We start from the raw sequence: 13998 nt of genomic DNA, 5'->3' as shown, positions 1-13998 counted from the left end.
GCTTAACACCAATACCCCCAAATTCGCAACAAAAGCCCCAAACGCACCCCGGCAACGGCAAACGTGCAGCGATCTTTCCCCCCCCCCCCCCCCCGAACACACACAGACTAACTCTCGGGGACCCCCCCACCTCCCCCTCACCTGTGTCAAGTTACCCAGGCTCCTCGGCGCGGAGAAGGCAGGCCTATGGGTCAGGCCACGCCTCAGGATCTGGGCCTTCATCCCACCGAGGCCCCATCTCAGGGCGGCCGCCATCAGAGCCTCGTCTGCGGGGAAAAAAACAAACAAACAGGGTGACCTCAGATCATCACGCTCCGCGCCCCGCTGCCTCTCTCTCTCTCTCTCTCCCTCGCCTCCCCCACCCCGACCAACGACGAGGAAGGGTGGCCGGGCATCGTCACGGAGACGCGGCCTTCGTAACATCACGAGAGATATCCTGCGCCCCCTGGCTGTGCAGTTCCAATCGAGGGGTTTCACCGCTGCTCTGCATGCTGGGATAGCACCTGGGCCATTGGACATCACAAGCTATCCCTTCCCCCTCCTGACTGGGGGGGCGGGGGGAGGTAGACGCACACAAAGAGACTGAGAGTAAGTATAAATGGGCCATTTTCTGGCTGACAGGATGTTTCGAGTGGTGCATCACAGGGGTCAGTCCTGGGCCTCAACTCCCTGTATAAACGAAGGGACTGACTATGAGAGGCGGGGTTCTGCGCACCTCCGGTCTCCCAATCGGATCTCCCACTCCGCCGGGAAAACCGCAGGCCGGGGGTGCAGTGCCGCCGGGAAACGTGAATCCCAAAGGCCGGATAAATCCTGCACAGTCGCTGAATCTGCGGACAGCACAAAGATACGGGGGTAAGTAAATTGAGAAGAGCACATCGGAGGTTACACTGGGACATGGACAGGTTGAAATGAAATGAAAATCGCTTATTGTCACGAGTAGGCTTCCAATGACGTTACTGTGAAAAGCCCCTAGTCGCCACATTCCGGCGCCTGTTCGGGGAGGCTGGTACGGGAATTGAACCCGCGCTGCTGGCATTACAAGCCAGCTGTTTAGCCCACTGTGCCTATGAATGATTAAGCTAAAAAAAACACACACACACGCATTCAAAAACACACAAATGCACTCAGAAACACACACGCATTCAAACGCACACACACACTCAAATACACACACACACAAAAACACACACGGGCTCAAAAACACACACACTCACTCATAAACGCACACACGCACACACGGGCTCAAAAACACACACGCGTACTCAAAAACACACCCGTGCTCAGATACACACATGTGCTCAGAAACATACACAAGCACTCAAAAATACAAACACACACTCAAAAACACACTGACGCACTCAAAAACACACACATACACTCAAAAACGCACCCGTGCTCAGAAACACACAAGTACTCAAACACGCACACAAGCTCAAAAATACACAAACGCGCTCCAAACCAGACATTCTCAGAAACACACACGCGCGCTCAGAAACACAAACATGCACTCAGAAACACACACACGCACTCAAAAACACACACACGCACTCAAAAACACACACACTCAAATACACACACACAAACACACTCAAAAACACAGACATACACTCAAAAACACATACACGCACTCAGAAACACACACAATCAAAAAAACACTCAAAAACACTCACGCACTCAAATACACACACGCACTCAAAAGCACACGCACTCAAATGCACACACACTCAAAAATACACACGCACTCAAAAACACACATATGCATACAAAAACACACACATGCAAACAAAAACACATGCACACGCACTCAACAGCACACACATGCACTCAAAAAAACACACACGCACTCAAAAATACACACGTATGCACTCAAAAACGCTCCCGCACTCAGAAACACACATGGGCTCAAAAACACACTCACTCAAAAACGCACACTCACTCAAAAACACGCACACGCATTCAAAAACACCACACGCGCACTCAAAAATACACACACGTACTCAAAAACGCACCCATGCTCAGAAACACACACAAGTACTCAAACACACACACGCACTCAAAAACACACACACGCGCTCAAAAACATACACATGCACTCAACAGCACACACATGCACTCAAAAAAACACATACACACTCAAAAACACACATGCACGCACTCAAAAATGCTCCCGCTCTCAGAAACACACATGGGCTCAAAAACACACACACACACTCAAAGAAACACACATGCACTCAAAAATACACATGCACACACTCAAAAACGCTCCCACACTCAGAAAGACACATGGGCTCAAAAACGCACACACTCACTCAAAAACGCACACATGCACTCAAAAACACCACACACGCACTCAAAAACACACACGTACTCATAAATGTACCCGTGCTCAGAAACACACACATGCTCAGAAACACAGACACGCATTCAAAAATACAAACGCGCACTCAAAAACACACTGACGCACTCAGAAACACACACACGCACTCAAAAATACACCCGTGCTCAGAAACACACACGTGCTCAAAAAACACACGCACTCAAAAACACACTGACGCACTCAAAAACACACACATGCGTTCAAAAACGCACCCATGCTCAGAAACACACACGTGTACTCAAACACACACACGCACTCAAAAACACACAAACACACTCAAAAACATACACTCTCAGAAACACACAAGCGCGCTCAGAAATACACACACGCGCTTAAATACACACACGCACACATATGCACACTCAAAAACACAGGTATACACTCAAAAACACACACACACTCAAAAACACACACACGCAATCAAAAAAACACGCACTCAAAAACACACATGCACTCAAATACACACACACGCACTCAAAAACACACACAAACTCAAATACACACACATACACTGCAAAATACACACTCACTCACAAACACACATATGTATACACAAACACACACATGCAAACAAAAACACACGCACACGCACTCAACAACACACACACGCACTCAAAAAAACACACATGCACTCAAAAACACACACGCACGCACTCACAAATGCTCCCACACTCAGAAACACACACGGGCTCAAAAACACACACTCACTCAAAAACACACACGCAGTCAAAAACACCACACGCGCACTCAAAAACACACGCATACTCAAAAACACACACATGCTCTGAAACACACACACGCACTCATAAATACAAACGCGCACTCAAAAACACACTGACGCACTCAAAAACACACATACGTGCTCAAAAACGCACCCATGCTCAGAAACACACACACGCACTCAAAAACAAACACACGCACTCAAACACACACATGCAATCAAAAACACGCACGCACTCAAACACACACGCACTCAAAAACACATGCACTCAAAAACGCACACGCAGTCAAAATCACACATGCACTCAAAATCACACACACTCAAAAACACGCTCGCACTCTGGGCAGCACGGTGGCGCAGTGGGTTAGCACTGCGGCCTCATGGCACCGAGGTCCCAGGTTCAATCCTGACTCTGGGTCACTGTCTGTGTTGAGTTTGCACATTCTCCCCGTGTCTGCGTGGGTTTCACCCCCACAACCCAAAGATGTGCAGGTTAGGTGGATTGGCCACGCTAAATTGCCCCTTAATTGGAAAAAAAAATAAAAATGAATTGGGTACCCTAAATTTAAAAAAAAACATGCACGCATTCAAAAACACACACTAACTCAAAAACAGGCATGCACTCAAAAACAGACACACACCCGGACAAACTCAGAAACAGACACACTCAAGAACACACGCACTCAAACACATGCACTCGAAAACACACACACTCAAATACACACACAGGCACTCAAATACACACACACTCAAAAACACTGGGACTCAAAAACACACGCACTCAATATCACACACGCATTCAAAATCACACTCAAAAACACGCACACACTCAAAAACAGACACAAACTCGGAAAAACTCAAAAACAGACACACTCAAAAACACTGAAAAACACACCCAGATCAATGTAATATCCCATACAGGACTTACGGGGTGGGAATGATAATCTTCCCCGTGGTTCACACGGGGTACGATCTCCCATGCTGAGGGGCGCAGGAACTCCATTCAGCATTGTATAAATGGTCAGGCAGTAAGGCACCAGCCAGGGAGAGACAAGGTAGGAAACTCCCGGGAAGTGTAAATACCATAATTATAAATAAGAGTTTTGTATTTGACTTGGTGTGGACTTCCCATGTCCTCATTATACTCAAAAACACACACACTCAAAAAGCATGCTCATAAACACACACGCGGGGCAGCACGGTGGCGTAGTGGTTAGCACTGCTGCCTCACGGCACCGAGGTCCCAGGTTCGATCCCAGCTCTGGGTCACTGTCCGTGTGGAGTTTGCATATTCTCCCCGTGTCTGCGTGGGTTTCGCCCCCACCACCCAAAGATGTGCAGGCTAGGTGGATTGGTCATGCTAAATGAAATGAAATGAAATGAAAATCGCTTATTGTCACAAGTAGGCTTCAAATGAAGTTACTGTGAAAAGCCCCTAGTCGCCACATTCCAGCGCCTGTTCGGGGAGGCTGGTACGGGAATTGTCCCTTAATTGGAAAAAACAATAATTGGGTACTCTAAATTTTTTTTTTTTTTTAAACACACACAATCAAAAACACACACAAGCAAATACACACTCAAACAGGGGCTGTTTAGCACAGGGCTAAATCGCTGGCTTTTAAAGCAGACCAAGGCAGGCCAGCAGCACGGTTCAATTCCCGTAACAGCCTCCCCGAACAGGCGCCGGAATGTGGCGACTCGGGGATTTTCACAGTAACTTCATTGAAGCCTACTTGTGACAATAAGCGATTTTCATTTCATTTTTCATTTCAAAAACGCACATACGCTCAAAAACACACATATACTCAAAAACAGACACAAAAAACACACTCAAAACACTCAAAAAAGAAAAAAAATCACTCAAAAATCACACACACTATCCAAAGCACACAGAAAAATACACACTCACACACACTCTCAAAAACACACCCACTTTCAAAAACACACTCTCAAAAACACACAAATGTCAAAAACACACAAATGTCAAAAACACACTCTCAAAAGCACACACTCTCAAAAACACACACTCTCAAAAACACACACTCTCAAAAAAACACTCTCAAAAACACACTCTCAAAAACACACTCTCAAAAACACACACTCTCAAAAAAACACACTCTCAAAAAAACACACTCTCAAAAACACACTCTCAAAAACACACTCTCAAAAACACACACACTCTCAAAAACACACACACTCTCAAAAACACACTCTCAAAACACACTCTCAAAAACACACAAATGTCAAAAACACACTTAAAAAAAACACTCAAACACACTCTCAAAAACACACACTCTCAAAAACACACAAATGTCAAAAACACACAAATGTCAAAAACACACTCTCAAAAACACACTCAAAAAAACTCTCAAAAACACACGCTCTCAAAAATACACTCAAAACTCACACACTCAAATAAACACACTCAAAACACACACACAAATAAACACATTCAAAAACACACACACTCAAATAAACACACTCAAAACACACACACAAATAAACACATTCACACTCAAAACACACACACAAATAAACACATTCAAAAACACACACACTCAAATAAACACACTCAAAACACACACACACAAATAAATACACACACAAACCACACACACACACTGAAAAATTCACTCAAAATACAGGCAAGAAATACTCAAACACACTGAAAAACTCCCACAGGGTCTCAGAAATGCACAGGTTCTCTCTCCCACCCCGCTCCATGTTAGACACCCATTGCCCTCCCCTTGCTGCCGGCACCACACACACCACTGCTGTTTGTGAATCTCCTTCCTGACTCAGAGCTCTCTCACACACACACACCCATCCGTCAGTCACTCTGGGCATTTACCCCCATTCCCCCCACACAGAGAGAGAGTGGGGGGCGCAGAGAGAACACCCACCTGGTCCTCCTCGGTGTACTGCAGTGGGGGAAGAGGCAGGAGGACTGGGCACACAGTGGAGCTCAGACACAAATACACAGAGCTCATCCTGGGAGCTGGGCAGAGGCGATGCGCTTGTCGACACGTCTCAAAGCTGCCACTGCGACCAGCATTAACCTTCCATTACCAGGAGGCAGCGACCAGCTCCTCCCCCCACCCAGGAACTCTGCGGTGAGGCAAACTGCTGGCCAAAGCCAGGAGCCACTTGCAAAGAAAATAAATCAACCTCGATCATGGTCAAATACATGTTTAGTTGCGACAAGTCCCACGGTTCAGCTCCCAGTCAGAAAAATAGCTGATTCCAACGGAGAGCAGCGGCTGCATTGCTGTAGCGCCTCTGCACATGCCGCAAAGCCCTAATTGATTCCCCAAGAGCAATTGTCATGTGTGCACAGCAAGATCCCACAGGCTGCACTGTCAGAGGGTCAGTACTGAGGGAGTGCCGCACTGTCAGAGGGTCAGTACTGAGGGAGTGCCGCACTGTCAGAGGGTCAGTACTGAGTGAGTGCCGCACTGTCAGAGGGTCAGTACTGAGGGAGTGCCGCACTGTCAGAGGGTCAGTACTGAGGGAGTGCCGCACTGTCAGAGGGTCAGTACTGAGGGAGTGCTGCACTGTCAGAGGGTCAGTACCGAGGGAGTGCTGCACTGTCAGAGGGTCAGTACTGAGGGAGTGCCGCACTGTCAGAGGGTCAGTACTGAGGGAGTGCCGCACTGTCAGAGGGTCAGTACTGAGGGAGCGCTACACTGTCAGAGGGTCAGTACAGAGGGAGTGCCGCACTGTCAGAGGGTCAGTACAGAGGGAGTGCCGCACTGTCAGAGGGTCAGTACTGAGGGAGTGCTACACTGTCAGAGGGTCAGTACTGAGAGAGTGCTGCACTGTCAGAGGGTCAGTACTGAGGGAGTGCCGCACTGTCAGAGGGTCAGTACTGAGGGAGTGCCGCACTGTCAGAGGGTCAGTACTGAGGGAGCGCTACACTGTCAGAGGGTCAGTACAGAGGGAGTGCCGCACTGTCAGAGGGTCAGTACAGAGGGAGTGCCGCACTGTCAGAGGGTCAGTACTGAGGGAGTGCTACACTGTCAGAGGGTCAGTACTGAGAGAGTGCTGCACTGTCAGAGGGTCAGTACTGAGGGAGTGCTACACTGTCAGAGGGTCAGTGCTGAGGGAGCACCGCACTGTCAGAGGGTCAGTGCTGAGGGAGTGCCGTACTCTCAGTGGGTCAGTACTGAGGGAGTGCTGCACTGTCAGAGGGTCAGTGCTGAGGGAGCACCGCACTGTCAGAGGGTCAGTACTGAGGGAGTGCCGTACTCTCAGTGGGTCAGTACTGAGGGAGTGCTGCACTGTCAGAGGGTCAGTACTGAGGGAGCGCTGCACTGTCAGAGGGTCAGTACTGAGAGAGCGCCGCACTGTCAGAGGGTCAGTACTGAGGGAGTGCCGCACTCTCAGTGGGTCAGTACTGAGGGAGTGCTGCACTGTCAGAGGGTCAGTACTGAGGGAGCGCTGCACTGTCAGAGGGTCAGTACTGAGAGAGCGCCGCACTGTCAGAGGGTCAGTACTGAGGGAGTGCTGCACTGTCAGAGGGTCAGTACTGAGGGAGTGCTGCACTGTCAGAGGGTCAGTACTGAGGGAGTGCTGCACTGTCAGAGAGTCAGTACTGGGGGAGTGTTGCACTGTCAGAGGGTCAGTACTGAGGGAGCGCTGCACTGTCGGAGGGTCAGTGCTGGGGGAGTGCTGCACTGTCAGAGGGTCAGTACTGAGGGAGTGCTGCACTGTCGGAGGGTCAGTAGTGAGGGAGTGCCCCACTGTCAGAGGGTCAGTACTGAGGGAGAGCCGCACTGTCAGAGGGTCAGTACTGAGGGAGTGCTGCACTGTCAGAGGGTCAGTACTGAGGGAGTGCCGCACTGTCAGAGGGTCAATACTGAGGGAGTGCGGCACTGTCAGAGGGTCAGTACTGATGGAATGCTGCACTGTCAGAGGGTCAGTACTGAGGGAGTGCTGCACTGTCACAGGGTCTGCCAGTGTGACAGTGCTGCGCTCCCTCAGTACTGACCCTCTGACAGTGCGGCACTCCCTCAGTACTGACTCTCTGACAGTGCAGCACTCCCTCAGTACTGACCCTCTGACAGTGCGGCTCTCCCTCAGTACTGACTCTCTGACAGTGCGGCACTCCCTCAGCACTGACCCTCTGACAGTGCGGCACTCCCTCAGTACTGACCCTCTGACAGTGCAGCACTCCCTCAGTCCTGACCCTCTGACAGTGCAGCACTCCCTCAGTACTGACCCTCTGACACTGCAGCACTCCCTCAGTACTGACCCTCTGACAGTGCGGCGCTCCCTCAGCACTGAGCCTCTGACAGTGCAGCACTCCCTCAGTACTGACCCTCTGACAGTGCAGCGCTCCCTCAGTACTGACCCTCTGACAGTGCGGCGCTCCCTCAGTACTGACCCTCTGACAGTGCAGCACTCCCTCAGTACTGACCCTCTGACAGTGCGGCATTCCCTCAGTACTGACCCTCTTACAGTGCAGCACTCCCTCAGTACTGAGCCTCTGACAGTGCGACACTCCCTCAGTACTGACCCTCTGACAGTGCAGCACTCCCTCAGTACTGACCCTCTGACAGTGCGGCACTCCCTCAGTACTGACCGTCTGACAGTGCGGCACTCCCTCAGTACTGACCCTCTGACAGTGCGGCACACCCTCAGTACTGACCCTCCCAGAATATTGAACGTCCTCACGGTGCAAACACTAATTTAATGTTGAATGAACTGACTTAAGGCGGCCGTTGATTTTGCGTGTGTGTACGTGTGTGTACGTGTGTGTACGTGTGTGTACGTTTGTGTACGCGTGTGTACGTGTGTGTACATGTGTGTACGTGTGTGAGTGCATCTTTCACGCGCTCATTGTCAAAACCCCTCGAATGAGATTCCTCCGGCATTTATAAAATTGATCTGTACGCTTTAGCTTAATTGGAGCTGTCACTCCTTATCAGGTTACGTTGATGAGGGCCTTACAGAGTGGTAATCCCTGTACAAATTCAGCACCAAGGACGTGTCTCACAGCCGCTGGGGGAGATTGATTTTCATTCGCAGGCTTTTAAATTCCATAAACATACGTGAAAAAAATTGTGTCGCTGTCGGGGGGCTTGACGGGAATTCACGTCGCTCACATTTTCGGACCTGTTGAGGTGCGGCTTTAATTACCGCAGACTATCCGTTCGTGAGTCAAGGACCTTTGCTTGAATTATCTTTCCTCACCGCGCTCCTCGTTCACCACTCCTATTTCTCCCCGGATTTTCATCGCCTAGATGTTTCGTCTCTCCCTTGACGCTGTGACACCCCTTCTTGGTTTACTCTGCATTTCTCTGGCGCCTTCCTCACCTCAGGGCTACCCCCAGAAGTGCCTCGTGGCCGGTCGAAGTGTAGTCACCGCCGTCGTGTGGGAGACGCAGCAGCCATTTAGCGCACACCATGATTCCCCGAGAACCGCCCCGACAGGGAGTGCTGCACTGTCAGAGGGTCAGTACTGAGGGAGTGCCGCATTGTCAGAGGGTCAGTACTGAGGGAGTGCTGCACTGTCAGAGGGTCAGTACTGAGTGAGTGCTGCACTGTCAGAGGGTCAGTACTGAGGGAGTGCTGCACTGTCAGAGGATCAGTACTGAGGGAGTGCCGCACTGTCAGAGGGTCAGTACTGAGTGAGTGCTGCACTGTCAGAGGGTCAGTACTGAGGGAGTGCTGCACTGTCAGAGGGTCAGTACTGAGGGAGTGCCTCACTGTCAGAGGGTCAGTACTGAGGGAACGTCGCACTGTCAGAGGGTCAGTACTGAGGGAGTGCTGCACTGTCAGAGGGTCAGTACTGAGGGAGCGCTGCACTGTCAGAGGGTAAGTACTGAGGGAGTGCTGCACTGTCAGAGGGTCAGTACTGAGGGAGTGCCTCACTGTCAGAGGGTCAGTACTGAGGGAGTGCTGCACTGTCAGAGGGTCAGTACTGAGGGAGTGCCGCACTGTCAGAGGCTCAGTACTGAGGGAGTGCTGCACTGTCAGAGGCTCAGTACTGAGGGAGTGCCGCACTGTCAGAGGGTCAGTACTGAGGGAGTGCCGCACTGTTAGAGGCTCAGTACTGAGGGAGTGTCGCACTGTCAGAGGGTCAGTACTGAGGGAGTGCCGCACTGTCAGAGAGTCAGTACTGAGGGAGTGCTGCACTGTCAGAGAGTCAGTACTGAGGGAGTGCTGCACTGTCAGAGAGTCAGTACTGAGGGAGTGCCTCACTGTCAGAGGGTCAGTACTGAGGGAGTGCCGCACTGTCAGAGGGTCAGTACTGAAGGAGTGCCGCACTGTCAGAGGGTCAGTACTGAGTGAGTGCTGCACTGTCAGAGGGTCAGTAGTACTGAGGGAGCGCCGCACTGTCAGAGGGTCAGTACTGAGGGAGCGCCGCACTGTCAGAGGGTAAGTACTGAGGGAGTGCTGCACTGTCAGAGGGTCAGTACTGAGGGAGTGCCTCACTGTCAGAGGGTCAGTACTGAGGGAACGTCGCACTGTCAGAGGGTCAGTACTGAGGGAGTGCTGCACTGTCAGAGGGTCAGTACTGAGGGAGCGCTGCACTGTCAGAGGGTAAGCACTGAGGGAGTGCTGCACTGTCAGAGGGTCAGTACTGAGGGAGTGCCTCACTGTCAGAGGGTCAGTACTGAGGGAGTGCTGCACTGTCAGAGGGTCAGTACTGAGGGAGTGCCGCACTGTCAGAGGCTCAGTACTGAGGGAGTGCTGCACTGTCAGAGGCTCAGTACTGAGGGAGTGCCGCACTGTCAGAGGGTCAGTACTGAGGGAGTGCCGCACTGTTAGAGGCTCAGTACTGAGGGAGTGTCGCACTGTCAGAGGGTCAGTACTGAGGGAGTGCCGCACTGTCAGAGAGTCAGTACTGAGGGAGTGCTGCACTGTCAGAGAGTCAGTACTGAGGGAGTGCTGCACTGTCAGAGAGTCAGTACTGAGGGAGTGCCTCACTGTCAGAGGGTCAGTACTGAGGGAGTGCCGCACTGTCAGAGGGTCAGTACTGAGGGAGTGCCGCACTGTCAGAGGGTCAGTACTGAGGGAGTGCCGCACTGTCAGAGGGTCAGTACTGAGGGAGTGCCGCACTGTCAGAGGGTCAGTACTGAGGGAGCGCTGCACTGTCAGAGGGTCAGTACTGAGGGAGTGCCGCACTGTCAGAGGGTCAGTACTGAGAGAGTGCTGCACTGTCAGAGGGTCAGTGCTGAGGGAGTGCCGCACTGTCAGAGGGTCAGTACTGAGGGAGTGCCGCACTGTCAGAGGGTCAGTACTGAGGGAGTGCCGCACTGTCAGAGGGTCAGTACTGAGGGAGTGCCGCACTGTCAGAGGGTCAGTACTGAGGGAGTGCCGCACTGTCAGAGGGTCAGTACTGAGGGAGTGCTGCACTGTCAGAGTGTCAGTACTGAGGGAGCGCTGCACTGTCAGAGGGTCAGTACTGAGGGAGCGCTGCACTGTCAGAGGGTCAGTACTGAGGGAGTGCTGCACTGTCAGAGGGTCAGTACTGAGGGAGTGCTGCACTGTCAGAGGGTCAGTACTGAGGGAGCGCTGCACTGTCAGAGGGTCAGTACTGAGGGAGCGCTGCACTGTCAGAGGGTCAGTACTGAGGGAGTGCCGCACTGTCAGAGGGTCAGTACTGAGGGAGTGCTGCACTGTCAGAGGGTCAGTACTGAGGGAGTGCTGCACTGTCAGAGGGTCAGTACTGAGGGAGCGCTGCACTGTCAGAGGGTCAGTACTGAGGGAGTGCCGCACTGTCAGAGGGTCAGTACTGAGGGAGTGCCGCCCTGTCAGAGGGTCAGTACTGAGGGAGTGCCGCACTGCCAGAGGGTCAGTACTGAGGGAGTGCTGCACTGTCAGAGGGTCAGTACTGAGGGAGTGCGGCACTGTCAGAGGGTCAGTACTGAGGGAGTGCCGCACTGTCAGAGGGTCAGTACTGAGGGAGTGCTGCACTGTCAGAGGGTCAGTACTGAGGGAGTGCTGCACTGTCAGAGGGTCAGTACTGAGGGACTGCCGCACTGTCAGAGGGTCAGTACTGAGGGAGTGCTGCACTGTCAGAGGGTCAGTACTGAGGGAGCGCTGCACTGTCAGAGGGTCAGTACTGGGGGAGTGCCGCATTGTCAGAGGGTCAGTACTGAGGGAGTGCCGCACTGTCAGAGGGTCAGTACTGAGGGAGTGCCGCACTGTCAGAGGGTCAGTACTGGGGGAGTGCCGCATTGTCAGAGGGTCAGTACTGAGGGACTGCCGCACTGTCAGAGGGTCAGTACTGAGGGAGTGCTGCACTGTCAGAGGGTCAGTACTGAGGGAGCGCTGCACTGTCAGAGGGTCAGTACTGGGGGAGTGCCGCATTGTCAGAGGGTCAGTACTGAGGGAGTGCCGCACTGTCAGAGGGTCAGTACTGAGGGAGTGCCGCACTGTCAGAGGGTCAGTACTGAGGGTGTGCCGCACTGTTGAAGGTGCCACCTTATTGTCACGACACTGTGGGAACTTCCTGTGCCCTAACTGTCCACTGTGTGTTCTAACTGACCACAGTGACTGCCCATTCTGGGGCAGCGATCTGCTTCGGGACACCCAGGTTCAGTCCGATGCGCCGCAGAAATGCAAACTCTCTCTCCCCCCTCCCAGAAAATCACACATTCAGGACTTACCAACGGGACTCTCCCTCGGGACCTTTCACTTATCCTGCTGGAGAATCCGTTGTCCGTAAACCTCTGCTTTCTCCTCGTTCCCTTTTCCCTGCAAATCTCACTTCCTGCTTTATTTGGGTAATTATTGACAACGTGCTGTGAAATCTCTGACATCACTCTCCGAAAACAACCTGTTATCAGTCCTCGCCCTGCCTTGTGTGTGGTGTGTGTGTCAATATATGTGTGTGTTAACCCTTCCCTCTCCACTGGCCTTCAGTAAGGCCTTTGACAAGGTCCCTCATGGTAGACTAGTACCAAAGGTGAAGTCACAGGGGATCAGGGGTGAGCTGGCAAGGTGGACACAGAACTGGCTAGGTCATAGAAGGCAGAGAGTAGCAATGGAAGGATGCTTTTCTAATTGGAGGGCTGTGACCAGTGGTGTTCCACAGGGATCAGTGCTGGGACCTTTGCTGTTCGTAGTATATATAAATGATTTGGAGGAAAATGTAACTGGTCTGATTAGCAAGTTTGCAGACGACACAGAGGTTGGTGGAATTGCAGATAGCGATGAGGACTGTCGGAGGATACAGCAGGATTTAGATTGTTTGGAGACTTGGGCGGAGAGATGGCAGATGGAGTTTAATCCGGACAAATGTGAGGTAATGCATTTTGGAAGGACTAATGCAGGTCGGGAATATACAGTGAATGGTAGAACCCTCAAGAGTATTGAAAGTCAAAGAGATCTAGGTGTACAGGTCCACAGGTCACTGAAAGGGGCAACACAGGCGGAGAAGGTAGTCAAGAAGGCATACGGCATGCTTACCTTCATTGTCCGGGCCATTGAGTATAAGAATTGGCAAGTCATGTTGCAGCTGTATAGAACCTTAGTTAGGCCACACTTGGAGTATAGTGTTCAATTCTGGTCGCCACACTACCAGAAGGATGTGGAGGCTTTAGAGAGGGTGCAGAAGAGATTTACCAGGATGTTGCTGGGTATGGAGGGCATTAGCTCTGAGGAGCGGTTGAATAAACTCAGTTTGTTCTCACTGGAACGACGGAGGTTGAGGGGAGACCTGATAGAGATATACAAAATTATGAGGGGCATAGACAGAGTGGATAGTCAGAGGCTTTTCCCCGGGGTAGAGGGGTCAATTACTCGGGGGCATAGGTTTAAGGTGCGAGGGGCAAGGTTTAGAGTAGATGTACGAGGCAAGTTTTTTACGCAGAGGGTAGTGGGTGCCTGGAACTCGCTGCCGGAGGAGGTAGTGGAAGCAGGGACGATAGTGACATTTAAGGGG

General features: G+C 51.7%; 1 protein-coding gene across 3 annotated transcripts in view; it reads right to left on the bottom strand.

Annotated features, from left to right (window-relative positions):
• LOC140399959 (atypical kinase COQ8A, mitochondrial-like) overlaps positions 1-12822 on the bottom strand; it is a 142586-nt gene extending 129764 nt beyond the window's left edge. Inside the window, exons 1-2 of one of the 3 annotated variants that reach the window (XM_072489453.1) lie at positions 12722-12822; positions 142-266 (exon numbers count right to left, since the gene is read on the bottom strand). In XM_072489453.1, coding sequence (XP_072345554.1) covers positions 142-255 — 114 coding nt within the window. In that variant the 5' untranslated portion in view covers positions 256-266; positions 12722-12822. Of the gene's footprint in view, positions 1-141; positions 267-6004; positions 6219-12721 lie in introns of those variants that run through there. The other 2 variants (XM_072489452.1, XM_072489454.1) reach the window with 2 other exon arrangements.
• Between the last annotated feature and the right edge of the window lie 1176 nt (positions 12823-13998).

Source organism: Scyliorhinus torazame, chromosome 24 (genome assembly GCF_047496885.1).
Source record: "Scyliorhinus torazame isolate Kashiwa2021f chromosome 24, sScyTor2.1, whole genome shotgun sequence".
In the NCBI taxonomy this organism is placed as follows: Eukaryota; Metazoa; Chordata; class Chondrichthyes; order Carcharhiniformes; family Scyliorhinidae; genus Scyliorhinus; species Scyliorhinus torazame.
This window is presented reverse-complemented; position numbering and strand designations above follow the sequence as displayed.